Raw genomic sequence first — 20958 nt, forward strand, 5'->3', positions numbered from 1 at the left:
AGTTTCTTTCTTTTTTTTTTTTTTGGAGCTATTGTTTTTTATCTCTACTCATCCACTTGCTCCCCCCTACACACTTATGTTTTACTCTGACCATGGGTATGCAGTTTTTATAATTTTACAATTATGCAGTTTAACAATGCTTCTCTCAAACAATTCCTGACCACTTCCCATGCACTACTGACATTATTTCTTTCTAACTTCTCAAGTCAAAGTAGTGCTCCAAGATGACTCCTGAGTGTCATAATTACCAGCTTTATAGTTTAATATAAATCCTCTCTTGACAGAAAATTCCACATGTTTAGCAACTTCTCAGAACAAGACTGCATGGTCACTCTTCCAAATTAGAGGCACAGTATCCACTACTTTGGTTATGGATATATCTTCTATTGATGTTACTCTGTTGCTGTTAAGGTAATCGTGCTTTAGTAACTGTATAAATTACACTTCAATCTTGCCATGCCCCTTTATCTCCCTCCAATCTATGTACTGATAGTTAAAGTCTGCACAATAATTACTCAGCCTTCACTCATTGTGCTAATCAGCCAAAGCATACCATCTACTTCTTCATGTGGATCCTCTGGTCTGTAGCAGCAACCAGCAATATATAATATATGTATTTTAACCTTTTGGCCTCTATCTCACACCAGAGTCTCAAATGAACCATGCCTTCCAGACCTAAAATCCTCTTTAACTTCTAGGTTTGTTGATTGTAGTTCCTCAGCTATCATCAGCAATACCCCACCTCCTGTCTGTACCCTCTGTCATTCCTGAAAATAGAGTAGTACCCTTTACAATCTATCCCTGTAACTATATAATTTTCTATCAACCAGGTCACATTGATGCCTATAATTCTTGGCCAAGTTGAGCTGATCAATGCCAAAAACTTCTCTCCCTTATTTCTTATACTTCTGTCATTCATGTGCATGCGTTTGTACATCCCCTTCGACTCATAGTTATTCTTGAGTGCTGTAGTTGCCAACCCATTTGAATCTGAAACCTGTGAAATCACATTTAGTATTGCATAATGGAGTGGCGCTAGTGTCCTTGGTAAATGTGGCGGTCGAGTTAAGCTAGTCTAGAAAACGTGTTTTTAAAGTTAAATATAGTGTGGCTTTTTGTCACAAATTGTGCTAAAATTGTGCATCGGTTAGAAACAAGTGTCCTTCAGTGGTATTATTGTTTAGAACTGTGTTGTATATATTGTGTTTTCACTGCCGTTTGTTTCACTATATCAACGTGTAAAGATGGCGTCCAACAAGAAACGTACGTCAGCGGCGCGCAGGACTTCTACTATTACACGAAAGGCTGGCTCAGCGTTAGATTTTTCGCAATGGATGCGTTGCGGAAACTGCTACATGTATGCACCGAAAAATGTGAAGGATCTGTGGTCGGTCTGGCAAAATGAAAAGAAAGAAAATGTCGATGTATGTGAGAAGTGTCGGGATAGGCTGGAGCGTTTAGGAATGGAAGCTGACATCGGGACCGTAGCGGAAGAACTTCGGCGGGAGTTTATGAAAATGAAAAATGACCTTCATCTTCTTCATGAGGAAGTGGAAGTGATCGGTAAGGAGATACTGGAAGTTAAAGCTGAGTTTAATGTGTTAAACAGAGAAATTAGGACTATAGAGATTACTTTAGCTGAAGTAACTAGAACAGGATTACATATGGGTGAGTCTTTGGTGAATGATTCAGTAATAAATAGTATGGGAGTGATTGGGAGTCAACATAATAAAACCACAAGTGGCCAAGAAGAAATGAGATGTAGTGAGAGTGGGGGGGTAAGTAATAGAGAGTTGAGTAATGAAGCTGGGAGAGTCATGCTGAATAGTGTAGAGAATGAGTCCATGAGTGTGAACTTGAATGAAGTTAATAGTGGTAAAATATATGGTGATTCTATGATTAAGGGTATGGAGAGTGGTATGCATGAGGAATGCTTGGCTGATGGTACAATAGAAAGAGTGGCTTTAGCAATAAAGAGAGGGCATGAAACAGACAAGATGATAGTTATGGTGGGTACGAATGACCTGAGAGGTAGTATAAATCGGGTAGGAAAAGATTTAAGAACATTATTAGATATTGTGAAGAGGAAAAGTGTCAATGGGAGAATAGTGTGTGTGCTGCCTCGTTTTGACAATTACGAGTTAAGTAGACGAGCAATGATAATGAATGATATGATTGCAAGAATGTGCAGAAAAAGAGGTCTGGAGTTTGTTGATGTTTGGAGTGTGTTTGAAGGAAAAAGGCAGTTGTATGCTAGAGATGGACTGCATCTTAACATGGAAGGACATAAGAGATTGAAGAAGTTATTGTTTTCTGAACAGGTTGAAGTTATTGGGCAGGGAAACTAATATTGAAAAGGTTGAGTGTAAGAGAGAGAAACTTTAGCACTGATTGTGTATTTATTGATCCTTACAGGCAGAATAAATTGCAGAAGAGAGGGGGAAAAAATCGGCATAGGACTACGGTAGTTAGTGACTTATATATCAGTTCTAAAGCCGGTACAAGATCTAGAGGGAATCTGCAATTTTTGTATACCAATGCTAGAAGCATTAGAAATAAGAGAGAAGAATTTTTGGCATTAGTCAGTGAAATCTCACCAAAAGTTGTAGGCATTAGTGAAACTTGGCTGTCAGCAGAAGATGTGGTCACTGGAATTGAATGTGATGGGTACAGTATTTTCAGGGAGGATAGAGAAGATAGAACAGGAGGAGGAGTACTGTTGATGATAGCTGATGTGTTGCAGCCAAAGAAAGTAGTATATCATGATGATAGACATGTGAATGAGAGTTCATTTGAGGCAGTCTGGTGCGAAATAGTGACCAACGCAACCAAATATACAGTTGGATGCTGCTATAGGCCAGGGAGTACAGGGGGAGATATTGAATTCATGCATCAGCAACTTAGTGCAATGAGTGAAGGCTTAGTGATTATTATGGGGGATTTTAATTATGGTGATATCAATTGGAAGGAGGAAATATCACGTAGCAAAAAGGAAATGGAGTTCATACATCTGCTACGAGATAATTACTTGAAACAGCACGTAACTGAAGGGACACGTGGTGTGAGAGTGTTGGACCTGGTTATTGGTTCAGAGGTTATGTGCATAAGTAAGGTGACCTCGTTACCTCCAGTTGGTGAAAGCGATCATGTGGTATTGACTTGGGAGGTTGCAAAATCTGTGGATTTTTCTATTAAGAAGGGGTATGTACGAAACTACAGGTTAGGCAATTATAACAAGCTTCGGAGTGAGCTTGCAGCCATCCCATGGCAGAACATATTGCAAGGGAAAGATGTTAGCAGTGCTTGGGATAAAATCAGTGGGTATCTGAGGAAAGCAATATCAGATTGTGTCCCCATGGTCAGGAGGTCAAACAAGGCAGGCATTAGATGGATGAGCAGTAGTATCAAGCTTGAACTACAAAAAAAGAAAATGTTATGGAGAATTTACAAGGAGAAGGGCGATCAGGATACCCATGAGCAGTACAAGGCTCAAGCTAGGAAGGTTACCAGCATAGTAAGAAAAGCTAAATCAGATTATGAGAAGACCTTAGCCAAAGAGATCAAGGGTAATCCCAAAGAGTTCTTCCGCTATGTGGCAAGTAAGAGGAAGAATGACTTCGGAAGGATAACCTTAGTGGGTGCTGATGGTATTGAGGTGACAAAATCAGATGTAATAGTCGAGTTACTGAGTGATCACTTCTCAAAAGTCTATCACCCAAGTGAGGATATCTCTATACCTATAGCAATACCTAATGTGAGAATTGAAGCTAAAGAATCAGAGGTATTAAATATATTGCGAAACTTAAATGCAAACACTGCGGTAGGCTTAGATGGAATATCGGCTCGGGTGTTGCGTGAATGTGCAAATGAATTGTCAACCCCTCTTACCTGGATATTTAATTTAAGTTTGAACTCTGGTATGGTCCCTAGGGAGTGGAAGTTAGGCAAAGTGGTTCCTTTGCATAAGGGTGGCTCTAAAACTGCAGTATTGAATTACAGACCAATCACCATCTCAGGAGTAGTGGTAAAAGTATTGGAAAAGTTGGTTAAAGACAAAATTCAAGAATGGGTGGATCAGGATATGATACTCTATAGAGGCCAACATGGTTTTGTTAAAGGTAGATCCTGCCTTAGCAATCTATTAACTATCCATAATAGAATAACATCAGAGTTGGACAAAGGAACTGGCTACACAGTGGTACTTCTGGATTTTGCTAAGGCTTTTGACAGGATACCCCATAGAACACTGTTACGCAAATTGGAGCAGATGGGAATGGATATTAAATTGGTGATATGGATAGGAGAATGGCTCAGGGAGAGATACCATAAGGTGGTGTATGGAGGAGCCGAGTCCAGAATGAGGCAGGTGACCAGTGGTGTGCCTCAGGGCTCTGTGCTTGGGCCAATGTTGTTTAATTTGTATATAAATGATATAGGAAACGGCTTAAAGGGAGATATTCAGTTGTTTGCTGATGATGCAAAGTTGTGTAGTGCAATAAAAAATCAAGCTGATGTTGAAAGTTTGCAGGAGGATTTAAATAAGCTGGTAAAATGGGCAAAAGAAAATGGATGTCAGTTCAATGTGGAAAAGTGTAAAGTCTTGCATTTTGGGATTAAAAGATTACCAGCTGTGTACTACATAGATGGAAAGGTACTCCAAGAGATTGATGAGGCTAGGGACTTAGGGGTATTGGTAGATAAGGAGATGAAGTTCAGAGGACACATTGCTAAGGTGTCCAAGATTGCACATAGGATTACTTGGTTGTTGAGGAACACACTGACATCCAGAGATAAAGAGGTTATTATTCCCCTTTATAAAGCATTGATACTTCCACATTTGGATTACTGTGCTCAGGTCTGGTCACCTGGATTCCTTGGAGATGAGGAGGCTGTGGAGAGGGTTCAGAGAAGAGTGACCAAGTTGGTGAGTGATATAAAAAATGCTCCCTACATTGATAGATTGAGAGCTTGTGGATTGCAGAGATTGGCTGATAGGCGAAGAAGAGGGGATATGATAGAAACATTCAAATTACTAAAAGGTTTTTATAGGATTGATGCAGGGGAAATGTTTCAGCTGTGTGATAGTGATGGAAGAACAAGAGGTCATCTCTGGAAATTAAAGAAGAGTGTGGTTAACAAAGGTGTCAGAACAAGGTTTTTTGCCTGGAGGGTGGTGAATGAGTGGAATTCATTGCCTGACTTTGTTGTGAGCTCTTCATCTGTAAATGAATTCAAGAAGAGATATGACAGATATTGTTTTGCTAGTTTGGGTCTCCCGCGATGAGTCTACTGACTCCATGGAGATACCCGTAATAATAATAATAAAAAATAATAATAATCATTTCTGTAAACTCACACCTTATTTGTCACAGGGGTGGCCAGATACATTCTTGATTGCATTTTCCCCTAATAAATCTAGTTTCCCTGGTTTTGTAGCTCCTAATAAATCTAGTTTCCCTGCTTTTGCAGCTCCAAACTCTCACTAACAAGTGAGAGTTTGAGCTGCAAAACCAGGGAAAATAGATTTATTAGGGGAAAATGCAACACCACTTTCTCCATATATCTAACTCCAAACCATTCAAATGTAATCCATCAGGCATATATAAGTCCTTTCAGCCATCAAATTATCTCCATACCATTCTGCTTACACAATCTTCTCATTGATAATGATTGCTAATGGCCATGATTAGCAGTCATGCTAATAGTGGTAATTAGTAATCATTGCTGATAGTTTTCTTCTCAACTCTGTCCTATCATTCAGAAGCTTTAGACTCACAATATTTACTTTCTTACTCTTCATTCTTGCTTCTTTCAACAACTTTTTCATATCCTCTCTTTCCTTTCAAAGCATTTGTTCATATCAAAACAATCAACTCTGTCACTTCTCCCTTTCTGCAAACTATCAGCTTCACTAACATCCTTGAACTTTGCATCTGGGAAACATGCTTCCTTCACTTTCTCAAACATTAACTATACCTCTTATCATCAAATCTCCATACAAAACTTTCTACTTATTTCCAGTTTCTAGTACTCTCATACTTTCTCATTCACTTTTTCTTTTATTCTTCTGCCTTCTGTATCAAATGACAATCATTTCTATAGTCACACTAGCTAATTTCTTGTCCCATGAAGAATGGTGCATAAGGTATTAGGATGGCGAGTTGTCTAAGGTGCCAGACTTAAGTGTGCTAGTTCACCTCATTCTCAACTCCTCATCCACATTACTTTCAGCCACTTCTTTCATGCTCTCATTCATGTTTTTGTGCACTATTGTTTGCTCCTTCCACGTTCTCTATAACACTCACTGTCTTGCCTTACTTCATTAATATTAGTTACTTCATTCTCTCACTTTCCATGAATTACATTTTGTGCCTTTGGACAACATTTGAACTACCTTTGTGTTGTACTTGCAGCATGGCATGGCACAGTGTCCTGCTGGAAGAAACAATCGGTTCCATTCACCTTAAAACTGTTGGCATAACTGAAACATAGTTTGATAAGAATGATATCCTGATGGGAACAGAAACTGTTTCAGTGGAAGGATACAGTTTTTTTTTTGTGATGATAAGAATAACAGGAAGGCAGAGGAGTGGTAGTCCAACAAATGGTGGACAGATGCAAGGCAGGGGGGGGGGATATAGTGGTGTGATTTACAGGTACTGTGGTATGAGGTTGTGATTGACAGGATAAGATATTTAGTTGAATGTTGTTATTGGTCAGGGAATGTCAATAATGGAGAGAAAGAAATATACACACTGCCCTGCCAAAAGTATCTGGACACAACTTGTCTAGCAGGCCACACATGATGGATGTAGTCAATAACATGTTGGGTCACCCTTTGCAGCAATAACCAATGCAACACATTGTGGAAGGCTGTGTACAATACAGACAGCCTTCTAGTCAGGACTCTGGACTGGCCAAGGCAACAAGTTAATGCCAACTTCTATGAACTACCTTTGTGTTGTACATGCAGCATGGCATGGCATGGCACATTTTCCTGCTGGAGGAAACAATCAGTTCCATTCCCATAAAATTCTGCCATTGCTCCAGGAAGATGATTAGCCAGCACCTCCTGGTACAGGCATTGAGTCTTGTATCCACACCACATATGGGCCCCACATCTGCAGAACAGAACATTGCCCATACCCTGACCCCACCACCACAATTCTTCACTGTGGATATGAGACAGTCTTGGTCATATCTCTTGTGAGGGCACCTCCAGACCCACACACGTCCATCTGATTGGTGGAGAGTAAAGCAACTCTTATCACTCCATATCACTTTTGCCCACTGGTCCAGTGCTGATGCTCTTAACACCAGCGCAGATGCTGCTGAGCATTCGCCTCAAAGATGAAATGCTTCCTTTTTGCAGCCTGCCTAAAAACCTCCATCTCATGAAGAGCACACTGCACTGTTTGTGTTGATGAATAATACTGGGAGGTGGAAGGAGAACCTGCTGGGTCCACTGATACAGCAGCTGTGATGGCCTGAATAGTGGTCCTATGAGTTTTTGTGACTGCTCAGGTAATGGCCCGTTTCGTGGTCTGAAAGGATACAGAGTCTTCCTAATCTTGGTGTGACTGTTGTAGCACCTTGCTTCTCATATTTCTGTACAGTTTTGTGTACAGTGGATCATGGATGCCTGTTCAGAACACTGATCTCACGGATGGACTTGCCACTTATATGATACCCAATGATCATGCCTCATTCATAATCCCTTAACTGATGTGTCTTGGGCATGCTGGCCAGCTATGTTCTGCAAAACTGCTGCCTTGGATGTCTTTTACCTTCCTTTTATAGCAGATCCCATGCAGTGCTTTATGAGAGGCCAGTACATTATTATTATTATTATATGACACCTCCAAGGAGTCCAAAGACTCATCAAGGGAGGGCACCTACTCTACAACTCTGTATCTCCACTACTCAATCCACCAACTACAATGAACCACAACTACACCAATGGCATCTACCTGCCTACCACTACCACCACCACCACCACTAGTATTTTCACAGACAATCACAAATATCTACTCAAGACAGGATTTGAATGCACAGCCTTTTGGCTGGAGAGCAGATATGCTAACCACTCGGCCAACCAGGTTGGTATTATATCTAAGGGTATCCGGATAGATACTTTTGACAGGGTAGTCTATAGACAAATCAAGCTTAGTGAATAAGAGAAGAGAGATCATCATTCATGACTTTAATTAAGGTAATAAAATTAGAATGATGAGATTACATCTCAGTTTAATAAAATTAAATTTCAGTTCTTGAGAGACAAATTATTTAGTCACTATGTAAACAGAGAGAGAGAGAGAACAGAAGGATGGAGTCTTAGATCTGATCATATTATAAGATGTGACTGCGAATGAGAGGTTGAATCTTCCTACAGTTGGATAGATGAGGATGAGGTAGTCACCCTTTGGATGGACAACCATATCAAGTATGAGCAAAGGATATATGTGGAAGTAGTAGGAACTACCAGTTCATGAATGGGTGGATGAGAATATGATATTCTGTGTGGGACAGCACTCCTCTATTTAGGACAGGTAATGTCTTAGTAATTTACTTTCTTTTTATAATAGAGTTTGATTGATTGTTTTTGGATTTATGGCTGAGGCCAGAGTATTGTGCCTGTCAATTACCTTCATGTTACAAGAGTGACAATAAATTGTGAAGTCATCAACACCAAGCATTGCCTACAGTAGGGGGAAGCTGTTCAGTGATTGAATTAATTTTGTCAGCAAAGAAAGCCACACTTAAGACAGAGCCTTGGGGGACACCCTCTTCTTGATGATATGGTTGAGACAGCATATTTCTCACTCAGACTTGGTAGACTTGGCTAGACAAAAAAATTTTTATAAATATAGGTGCCCTCTGAGACCTAGGTTGTACAGATCTTTTAATATGCCATATCTCTAGGCTCTGTCATAAGCCTTTTCAATCTCAGAAAATGCCAAAACCAGATGTTTTTTTTTTTTTTTCAGGATTGCATCTCTTATACATGTTTCTAAATGGACCAAGTGATCCAACATTGAATGATGTCCATGAAAGGCTCATCGTGTATTGGAGAAAAGAGTGCTGATTTCTAAATACCAGAGAAGTCTGGCATTAATTGTTTTCTTCCATATTTTACACAGATAGCTGGTCAGAGTAACAGGTCAATAATTCTTTTCCTTTAGTGCTACACGGTGATCAGCATTCATTTTACACAAATTATGGACACTACAACCATGTTATAAATAATTATTTGAATTTTCTGATGTTTCAACCTTCATATTAAGGAGAGGAATGTAGAGCATGTTGCTCAAAGTGGTCCATGTAAAAGTTAGCAATAGGGGGGGGGGGAATAATGGTGATTTTGTGTGGCAAAACATAATACATTGCGCAAAGAGCGCTGTGATATTGGGAGGGAATTTGTCCTGTAATAAAAGGATTGGGACATTTGTGAAGAGGGCATAGACGTCGAAACTGACTAATAATGATTCCTCTCCGTTAAAACCCAAAGTCTGGCTTAAATATGTTCACGATGTTTTCGCTATCTGGCCCCATGACCACCAGACATTAGACAATTTCCTCAGCCACCTAAACAAACAACACAAATGCATACATTTCACAATTGAGATTGAAAAGCAGAACACACTTCCGTCACACATTTTCCTTGTGCAGTCTTTCCTTCACTGTTTACTGGAAATCGACACATACTGGCCAATATATACACAAAAACTAGGGGGCATTAATACACAAAAACTAGGGATTATTAATACACTAAAAAACAGTGCTTTGAAAATTTGCTCCAATGAACAAGCACTTAAAGATGAATTAAAAGTTATCAGCAATACCTTCCTAAAAAATGGTTACGGCCAAAATACTATCAACACAAGACCTCACTTAAAAACAAAAATAAACAAGACTTCAATAAAACTGTAACTAACCATTCCATACATTAAAGGGATATCAGACAAAATAAATAGAATACTACAAAAATACAATCTTAAAATCACCTTTAAACCTCCTTCAAAATTAATGAGCTTACCCAACTCATCCAAGGATCTACTTCCTTCGCTGGCCCACCCAGGAGTATACTGTATTCATTGCACCTGTAATTTGCCCTATATAGGGGAAACAGGTTGCACAATTCCTATCAGAAAAAAAAAAGGAACATAAATGACACATTAAATATAATAACTATGGTCAAGCTGGCCTTTCTGATCATGCCCTGAACACTTTACATAGAATTGACTGGAAAAGCACCTGTTGTTTACATCACACCAAAACATGGTATGAACGTAAATTTAAGGAGGCCTGTGAGATTCTTATCAATCACCCTAATCTTAACAATAATGACGGTCTAAAAATTCCAAGCATATGGAAGGCACATATTCTACCCACTTAACCTTTCTCCCTAAGAGTTAATTTTAAATAGGACCATGAGTATGGTCCTATTTAAATTGTGCCCAGATTTGGTCACCGGGTTTTCAGAAGGATGAAGAGATGTTGGAAAGGGTCCAAAGGCGACTGACTAAGGTAGCTTTTGACCTCTGGAATGTTGAGTATGAGGAAAGATTGAGAAGATGTAATTTGCAGAGTCTGGTGGAGAGAAGGAAGAGGGAAGATATGATAGAGACCTACAAGTTGGTAAAGGGTTGTTATAAGATCAATGGTGGAGAAGTTCTACAGAGAATAGTGGGAGATCAGGGGAGAACCAGAGTCCATCCCTGGAAACTGTATAAAGAGGGTGTGAGTAGGGGAGTGAGAGACAGGTTTTTTTCGTGCAGAGTTGTGAATGATTGGAATGCCTTGCCTGAGAGTGTGGTGTCTGCAAGGAGTTTGAGCGTGTTTAAGATGAGATGTGTGTGTGATAAAAGGACCTCCCAGATGAGTCTTTGACTCCATGAGGTCTTGGGGTAATAATAATAATAATAATAATAATAATAATAAGTAATCCAGGATCCTAAATCTAATATAACAATTGTCATGTTAAGTTAGGACATCATTTTACTGTAACAAAACTATCTATATGAAAGAATGTTTCTCTGATGTTGTCTTAAGTAGAATATAGCTTTGATGTAGTTAATTTATTTTATTTCATTTATTTATTGTAATTTTATTTTATTTTCACTAGAGGTCAGGTCAGTAGAATAACCGTTGATCCAATCATTGTCTCTTCAGCATACTATGTGAAATGTAATATTGCTTGTCTCTGTATATATATATATATGTGTGTGTGTGTGTGTGTGTGTGTGTCTATACTCCAGATGATGACTTTAACATGAAGGTCAAAATGTCGAGAAATTAAAATAATTATCACGGTTGTAGAGTCCAAAAATTTGTGTAAAATGAAAATGAAGGTCAATAATTGTTTGCTTGTGTTGAATATTTTCTTGGTTTTGGATTAGAAATTACAATTGACTTATGCCAAGAATCTGGAAACTCTTCGTCTGTAAGTATTCTATTATATAGTTAGAGAAGGAGATCCATAGAAGATGATGGAAGATGTTTTATCGTTTTATAATGGATGTCAGCAGGACCTACTGCACTAGGGTGAGACAGTAAAAGAGCTCTTTTTGATTCCTCCTTAATGAATGGCTGATTGTATGGCTCTAGCCCATTGACAGAAAAGTTTAGCTTCTGCTTCTCTTGTTGCTCTTTCAATATTAAAATTCAGGAGGATATGAAGCTATTGCTGAGATACTATCAAAATTTTCTCCCAAAGTGTCTACAATAGCTTTGGGATCAGCAGCAACTTTGGAACATAATGCATGTTCCAGGGTAGATAAATGGTTTATTTTATATCTAGCTTTCATTTTAAAGATTTTATTTCATATAATTTTTACATTGGTTGTTTGATTAATTGATAATGTGATTTGCATTCAAGATTGCTTTGACTCTGACATCTCACAAAAAGTGCTTTGCCTGAACATGTTTATAAGCTATTAGATTTGATTTGGTAGGGATCTACGAAATATACTCCATTTTCTGTTTGATCAGTTTTGGCTGCTTAGCATTGAGAATTGCACCAAAGCTTTGGATACAGTGGAAATCAAGATGATGTTTTTGGATTTGGGGCTGTTGCTGCCTGGATAATACAGTCTGTTCCATTGATGTTTGACTGACTGCTTTGGTATTTAATTTTGCAAGATGGGAAAAAGTACTCCAGTCAGCCAGGTTCATTTTTCACTTGAGTATCCATATAGGAGAACCTATGAAGACATAGAAGAAAATGATTGCTTCCATAAATGTTATTTTCGACATTCCACATGTGCAATGGAAAAATGACTGACTGGGGAGCAGACTGTAAGATCTATTGAAGAATATGAGTGAGTAGGCATATGGAAGAAGATGTAGACTCCATTATTAAGACAGAAAGGTCATGAATGTCAAACATTTGCTCAATGATGCAACCTTATCATTGTTGCTGCTACCCCACAGAATGTTATATCTATTAAAGTCACTCATGAGAGTATGGGCTAAGGCATTTGCAATATAGGAGTATGAAGATCAATCTCATTTAATTTATAACCCAGTGGTAAGTATATCGAGCATACTGTAATTAGAAAGCTCATGGTAAATGATTTGCTAATGCCTCTGGAGCAGTATTAAGTAGTATGATGGAAAGGAGTATGATTGCCCACTAGGATATCTACCCCACCATGAGCAGGACCATCTTCAGTACTGTATTATGAATAACAGTGAAATTCCTTAAGTTGGGGTCCTCACTGGGTTTTAAATATGTTCCCTGCAGACAGAAAGAGAATGGCTTGTGTTTCTACAGCACAGTCTTGATATCATCGATTGTTCTTCTTCTTCTTCTGCAGCTTGTCCCACTTAAGTACGGTTGCTGTTTGTAGTGAGTCTCCTCCACATCCTCCTGTCTTGGGCTGTAACCACATCCAAGTTCTTCATCCTCAAGTTCTCCTCCACCATCTCCCTCCATCTCTTCTTTGGCCACCTGCACTTCCTCCTCTCCTGCACATCCATCTGCATGACCTTTCTTCCCGCATACTTGTCATCCCTCCTCATCACATGACCAAACCATCTCAATCTTGCCTCCTGTATCTTTGCTCCTAAGTTCGTAACTTTCACCATTTTCCTTACATAGTCATTTCTCAAATGATCCTTTCTGGTCACACCGTACATCCACCTAAGCATTCTCATCTCTGCTACCTCCATCCTGCTGATGTTATTTTTCCTCAGGGCCACAGTTTCCATAGTGTACATCATAGCTGCTCTCACTACTGTCCTGTAGATTTTGCCTATTAGATTGATTGGCACCCTCTTATTGAATAGCACTCCAGCCATCTCTCTCTCTCCAGTTCCTCCATCCAGCATCCCACTTCCTTCTCAGCCTCTCCATCCTCTTTCACTGTTAAACCTAAGTATCTTAAGTCCCTAACCTTCCTGATGACATTTCCTTCCAGCTCCAGATCTGTCTCCTGGCTGCCATCCATTTTGCAACACATATGTGTTGTGTCTTACTTCTGCTCAGTCTCATACCTCTCTCTTCCAGTACTTTCCTCCAACTTTCCAGTTTAGCTGCCACTTCTTCTCTTAATTCTGCACACAGCACGATGTCATCCGCATACAATATAGTCCAAGGTGTGTCTTCTCTCACCTCCTCTGTCACCACCTCCATCACAATATTAAACAGGAACGAGCTTAATGCTTGATGCAAGCCAACTGTCACTTGAAAACTTTCTATCTCTACCAGGCAGGTCCAAACTCTTGTTTTCACATTTCTGTATGTCTCCTGCACCAACCTGACATATTTCTCCGGTAATTTCTTCTCCCACAGACACCTCCAGACTTCTTGCCTTGGTACTCTATCATATGCTTTCTCCAGATCAATAAATACCAGATGTAGCTCCCATTGCTTCTCTCGAAACTTTTCCATCACCTGCCGGAACCCAAAGATAGCATCTGTTGTCAATCGACCAAGCATGAAGTCAAATTGCTCCTTTGCAATCTCTGCCTCCTTCCTCAATTTTCCATCATTGTGTGGGACAGCAACTTTATTCCTTGTAATTCTTACAGTCGTGTGCATCCCCTTTATCTTTGTAAGATGGGGACAAGAGTACTTTCCGTCCATTCCTCGGGTATATTTTCCTGTTGACAAACGTTTATTAACAGGTCCACAGCAGGTCAATTCACTCTTCCTCCAGTGTCTTCCATGCCTCCACTGGGATCCTGTCAGGGCCTACTGATTTTCCATTCTTCATCCTCTTTATGGCCTCCTTCACTTCCACTCTACTAATGTTCTGCACCATCCCTCATAAGGCTGCCCATCTTCTCTGTAAGTTCTTGCATTTTCTTCATTCAAAAGCCCTTCAAAGTATATTCTCCATCTGTTTCTTATATCCACATCCCTCCTTAATACCCTTCCTTCAGAGTCTTTGATCTGCCGCACATGTAAGATGTCCTTTGATGCCTTATTTTTACATTTTGCCAATCAATAAATTTTTCACTGTCCTTACTTTGTTTGTAATTGATCATAAAGATCTTGATATGCCATGGCCTTCACCTGATATCATCTTGATATCAGGCGAAGAATCTGATGTGTCAAGATCATTTTGGTAAGTTTAGTTTACTCTCGGTGGATACTGAGGTATCTGTTTTTCATGTGAGTGTGCCTGATGGTTTATCTCCAAGTGAAATTGTTGTCATAATTTTTATTATACGTGGGTTTTCATCAAATGTAACCACTTTTGGAGTTGTTTCTGGAATGAGATCTAGGTAGTGTGATTGATGCTCTCCACAGAGAAGCACTTGCAATCATAAAGTTCAGGAATGGTAAAATTATCAAATGGTGGGATAGACATACAAGTTTGAATCCCTGTTGATATTTTCTCAAATGCCACCTTCTTAGCATAACAGGATTTCAGAAAAGGTGTTGTGATTACTAACTTCATTTTTGCATCCTGATATTATATTTTATTCTGTTTTAATCTTTTGTATTTTTTTTTTCATTATTTCACTTCTGACTTGCATAAGAATAAACTGGGATATCTCTCTGGCAGTTGACACATTTGGCTTTCTACCACATTGAGCACACATGGTAAAGATATACAGGCAGTCTGGCATGTCTATATTTCTGACATTTAAAGCATGTCAGTGGATTAGGGATGTAAGGCCTAACAAGACAGTTGAGATATTCTGCTTTTACAGATGTTATGGGTTTAGGTGTATCAAAAATAAGGATGATGTGCCTGGTAAGAACCAGGTGATCATCAATATGTATCAGGATGCACCTCATACCTGTCACTCCCTGATCTTTAAGCTCTGAATATATATTCTCATCCAGAACATCAAGAAGATCCCATTCTGATAGTACTCTTCTAGAGGAGTGTAGTGTTTTGTGAGGTGTCACTGTAATTGGTATTTCACCCATTGATGTTGCAGTTAGTAATTATAATGAGTGTGGCTGACATATTTCCACAAGGATATCACCAGAATGTAGTTTCTTGACTTTTTTTTTGGGGGGGGGGGGGAGAACCTGACAGTCCTAAACCTTTTTGAATAAAGAAGGGTGACATTTTCCCTATTAGCTTTTCACCTGTTGCATGGATGATGAGAAACACTGGTACATTTATACTGGTATCATGTCTTTTGTTTCTTACTTCTGTTATGAAATGATGTATCTAAGGTATCAGTACTTGATTGGGACCTTGTTAGGGTCTCTGAAATATTTGAGGATGAAGAATTCATGTTCAAGAGATTTTTTGTTTGGTGCCAGAACTCCTGATCCATTACAGATCCATACATGATGCCACTTACCAACAAGCAATGACCGCACTCATGAGTGGAATACCAGTCCCAGACACTATACCAGTAGCAAAGCTAAGCCCCATCCTGAAACATGGGATAGGAGACTTGCTGTAACACCATTGACTCTTGCAGGCAAGCCCTCTAGCTGATAGATCCTGGCTTGGCCATCAAGGATTGTCTATCTTGCCAGAGTAGAGGCCAAAGCAGTGCAAGACTACAAGGATTCCCATTTCTGAATGTCCATGGGTCACAGTGCACAGCATATAAGGTGGCACAGCATTGTGATGATGGTGTGGAAGACAGGATAGTGTAAAAGACTCAGAAATAGAGCTAAGAATAGAGGAAGAAATCCTTTCTTTTAGTGTTGCATGGTGGTCAGCATTCATTTTAGAAATTATGGACTTTGCAACTGTGTTATTTATAACATGGTTGTATAGTCCATAATTTCTAAAATGAATACAGGAAGAAAATTATTATTATTAACATTCAACCTTCATGGAGTCAGAGACTCATTGTGGGAGGTCACACTATTGCACACACAATGGTCATCCAACCGTGCCTTAAACTAATTCAATGTGTCCACACCCACAACATGTTGATAAAATGTTATGAAATGATGTATTCATAAAACAACTCAATTTAAACAGAAATGACAGGCTAAAAACTCCAAGGTTTAGACAACATATATACAACCGTGACAACAATCCGCATTCTCAGATTGCCTAGAGCAGCTTTCTAAATATTTTTACCCTGGAGGAATCCTTGAAATAATTTTCAGGGCTCAGGGAACTGCTGCATAAAAATTATTATAACTTTATGTTTATATATTCCACTCACCAACCACCCTCCATGCAAAGAACCTACTCCTCTGTTCACACCCTTCTTATACAGTTTCCAGTGATGGCCCCCTGTTCTACTCCCCTCTCCCATTCTGTGAAAAATTTCTTCCGTGTCAACCCAATAACAACCCCCCTTGAGTAGCTTATATGTCTCAATCATACCCCCCCCCCTCTTCCCTCCTATGCACGAGACTCTGCAACTTACATTTTCTCAATCTGTCCACATTCCAGAGACCACTGACTACCTTTGTGAATCTTCTCTGTATCCTTTCCAACATATCTTTATCACCATGAAAACCCGGCGACAAAATCTGTGCACAATAATCCATATGAGGCCTGATTAAGGCTTTATACAATCGAATCATAACCTCTCTATTTCTCCATGTCAGGGTCCTCTGCATCATTGCCATTATCTGATGTGATGTCTTCACAACTTGTGCAATGTAGTCCCTGAATTTGAGGTCCTTGTCTACCATCACTCCTAAATCTCTCATCTCCTCGACTTTCATTGAAGTTTCCCCACCAAGTGAAAAGTACCAAAGGGCCAGTACCATCACTGGGAGTTCCCCTCCACCATGAACAGGTACCCAATGGAGAGGGAACTCCATGGAGGTTTGGAAGTAAAACTAATACTAGTAACACAAAAACCATATTCACCTAATCTGCTATGAAAAAACAGGCCTTTCTGACCATCCACTGGAGACCTTCCATAGAACCTTCCATTGGTAAGACACCCAACTCTTATATACAATGCAAAAACATGGTATGAAAGAAAACTTCGAGAGGAATGTGAAACATTCATAAAATAACTCAATTTAAACAGGAATGACAGGCTAAAAACTCCAAGTTTTGGACAACATATATACAACCCTGAAAACAGTCCACATTCTCAGATTGCCTAGAGCAGCTTTCTAAATATTTTTACCCTGGAGGAATCCTTGAAATAATTTTCAGGGCTAAGGGAACTCCTGCATAAAAATTATTATAACTTTATGTTTATATATATGCATATTATAATTATAATTATAATATATATTATTTATATACTGTTTATTTTTTTTAATTGCAATCTCTTGCATAAACCGGAGTTACAGAGAACCCCAGTTAAGAAACCCTGGCTTAGAGTGTACCTCACTACAGGTAACACTGATCTCCACAAAAAAGTAAAATAAATAAATAAGTAAAAATAAATAAATAAAAATGAATAAATAAATAAATAAAAATAAATAAATAAATAAAAATAAATTTAACATAAAATTAATGGCATCTTTAAAGTAAAGTTGATGTTAATTAATCTGTTATTTCATAAATCAGAAAATTTTAATTGGCTGATGTAATTAATTATTAAATATAATAAAAAATTATTTTATAGTAGAAAAGAAAAGCTAAACTATTTTTGGTGATGGAATAGACCCTTTCATAACTAATCACCTTATAAGTTAAATTTAATAGAGTTTAAAATGAATGATATTAATATACCTGAGTAAAAGTCTTGAATTAAAAATAGTGAGACTTCACAAGGACTTGATTAGAGCCAAGATGGTATGCAATTTTAAGTGGTGGATAAGAGATAGTAACAGTTGTGTAGGAAACACATGAAGATAAATAAGAATTAAAACCAATGAAGAAAAAGTTAAAATTGAAATATGAATTATTCAGATTTTTGATTTTGAAGGAACTGAGAAACTTAGAATAAAAAATCTATTAATATACATAGCAAGCCAGTAACAAAACCAAATTAATATCATTCATTTTAAACCCTACTAAATGTAATTTATAAGCCCAGTTACAAAGAATCTGCTCCATTGCCAAAATTAGTTTAGCTTTTCTTTTTTACTATAAACATTGAGGAGCATCATAATTTTTCTGTAATTTAAAGTATTAATTTATTATATATATATATATTATCACAAGACATTAGGTTAGGCAGGTTAAGTAAATGTGATGTAGCTTACAATGGTGTATTGCTAATTGCTGTAATGTAGTTGTGTGTATGGATATATATATATTATTATTATTATTATCCAGGTCTCCATGGAGTCAAAAGACCTAAAGATAACTTAAATGTGAAGGTTAAAGTGTAGAATTTTATTATTATTAAAATTTTTATCTCAAATTGCAGGCTGATTCCATGCATTGGATATAATTGAGTTCTATTCATCGTTTAATTTCATTGAATAGAAGAATTTAAGACAAAAAAAAGTATAAAAACAAAACTAAACAAATAATAGTTACCGGTAGGCCTGGTATACCATCAGTTCCCTGTTCATTAAACAGAAAAGGAAGTTAAAGTTAAAAATAAATTAAAACATGAAATGAATTAAAGATAAAAAAAAATTATAAAATAATTAAATAAATAAAATACTTGGCTATTACTTGTGAATGCAGTATCATAAAATAAATTATCATCATTAGCAGTTTCCTGATATACAATATGATGGTATTACATGAATAAGTTTATATCATTACTAGTATCCTGTCAATTTCCTCCTTATTAGGCTATCACTTGTATCAACAAATTCCTTTATAAAGCCGACCTCCAACAACAAGGAACAGTCACCTAGTACCCTTCAACAGTAGTCATCCCTTATGCTGATTCAGTCTCTTCAAGATTAGTGAGAATGTTAAAATCTCACAACATCAGAGTGGTATTTAAGCCAACTACTACCATCAGACAAGCATTAAGATCTCCTAAAGACAGTGTACCATTTTTCAAGTATCCAGGGGTTTATAGAAATCCACGTATGTGCGGTCTTTCATATATTGGGCAAACTTCAAGAAGTCTGGAAATCAAACAGAAGGAGCATGTTGGGGATGTCAATCACAATAGGACAGTCTCCTCAGGCTTAGCACATCACTTTTCTACTTCCAACCATGCAATTGACTGGGAAAATAGCTCCATGCCATACTTAGATGATGATTATGGTTACAGAATTTTCAAGGAAGCGGCAGTGGTATTAAGAATGGGTAACAACCTCAACAGAAATCAGGGTGCCATACTGAAAGATATATGGAAAAACTTAATCAACTCACTCAGTTTAACGGAACTACAATACGCAAAAAATCATGTAATGCGTGTGCATACAACACCTATCCATGATACTGACTGAAGCTTCTCAACACATGCACGCATTGTCATGCATATGTTCAAACTTAACTGCCTAACAATTAGCAACGTTTCTGTATTCTCTCATATTTTTTTGTGTGTACCGTTCGAGCCTTGACAAAGCTAGACAGTCGCTAGCAATACTAGTAGGTGGGATTATACTAATATATGTATTATTAAAGAACCTATGGTCTCATAACCACAAAAAGTCTAGTTTTTTAAGTATTTTATGACCAAATAGGTATAATTTAAATAGAATTCTAGTTATGTTGGCAGTAGAAGAAAGAGTAAATATGGAAGACTGACTTTAGTTGCTTGAGATGTGACAGGAGTTACACATGTATGATATATGATGGAAATGTTTCGTAATTATTTTGTTAGTGTATTTTATGTAGGTCCTTCAGGGACTCATTTCTAATGAACACAGGAGTGGTAAACCTGAGGTACTTGATGCTGGACCAGGTCTTATTCACATATTGTGCTTCTGTTATATTATCTGCAGAATGTAGAATTATATTATCTGTAGAAACTGATCCCCCCATTCTTTCTGTCTCCTTTCTTTTTATCTTACGCCTTTCTCCAATGTGATTAGAGTATTCGAGGACTAGGGGGTATATCTTTCCTGCCTTATTGAACTTTCTTCTTCACTGCAGTGAGAAGATGCTGCTGCTGATGATTTTATGGTTTTAATGGCATAAGGACAGCAAAGGTCATATTGTACCATATCAAAGGTTATAGAAGTACACCCAATTAAGACAATCAAAAACATCCATGCTAGCAGCATGGATTTGAACCAGCAGCATGGATTTGAACCTGCAGCCTGTTGGTTGGAGAGTGGATATGCTAACTACTCAACTAACCATGCTAGCACTGCAGTGGGAGTCTACCTTCTCTCCCAGGTGTCTTACCTAAGTAAGCAAATATAGCAGAGAAATGGCAGGCCAGCTACATTAAATTTAACTGCATGTTAAATTTAATTTAACATATGATAAAACCGGCTCAAACCAGGGCCGGTTTTATCATTAGGTGAATCTAGGCAATCACCTAGGGGTGCTAAGATTTTTGTGTGAGTATGACAAAATATATACAGAGAGACAATGTATAGGGTACCTAAATTTTCTTTGCCTAGGGGCATCAAATACTGTCAGACCGGCCCTGCCTCAAACCCATATGGATTATATTGCTAAAAGAAGTGTCAACAATGCTACTACATATGAGGAAACTGACATGCTGAATCTTATGCCCCAG

At 38.1% G+C, this 20958-nt stretch overlaps 1 protein-coding gene across 2 annotated transcripts in view; it reads right to left on the reverse strand.

Annotated features, from left to right (window-relative positions):
- The window catches only part of LOC150095894 (uncharacterized), a 320356-nt gene that overhangs the window by 181633 nt on the left and 117765 nt on the right, over positions 1 to 20958 (reverse strand). For both annotated transcript variants that reach the window (XM_090409433.1, XM_090409432.1), the window contains exon 3: positions 18840 to 18866. In XM_090409433.1, coding sequence (XP_090265559.1) covers positions 18840 to 18866 — 27 coding nt within the window. The remainder of the gene's footprint in view (positions 1 to 18839; positions 18867 to 20958) is intronic.

The sequence above is a fragment of the Typopeltis vanoorti genome, chromosome 19 (assembly GCF_054136105.1).
Source record: "Typopeltis vanoorti isolate ZY-2024b chromosome 19, IOZ_Tvanoo_1.0, whole genome shotgun sequence".
NCBI classification, from domain to species: Eukaryota; Metazoa; Arthropoda; class Arachnida; order Uropygi; family Thelyphonidae; genus Typopeltis; species Typopeltis vanoorti.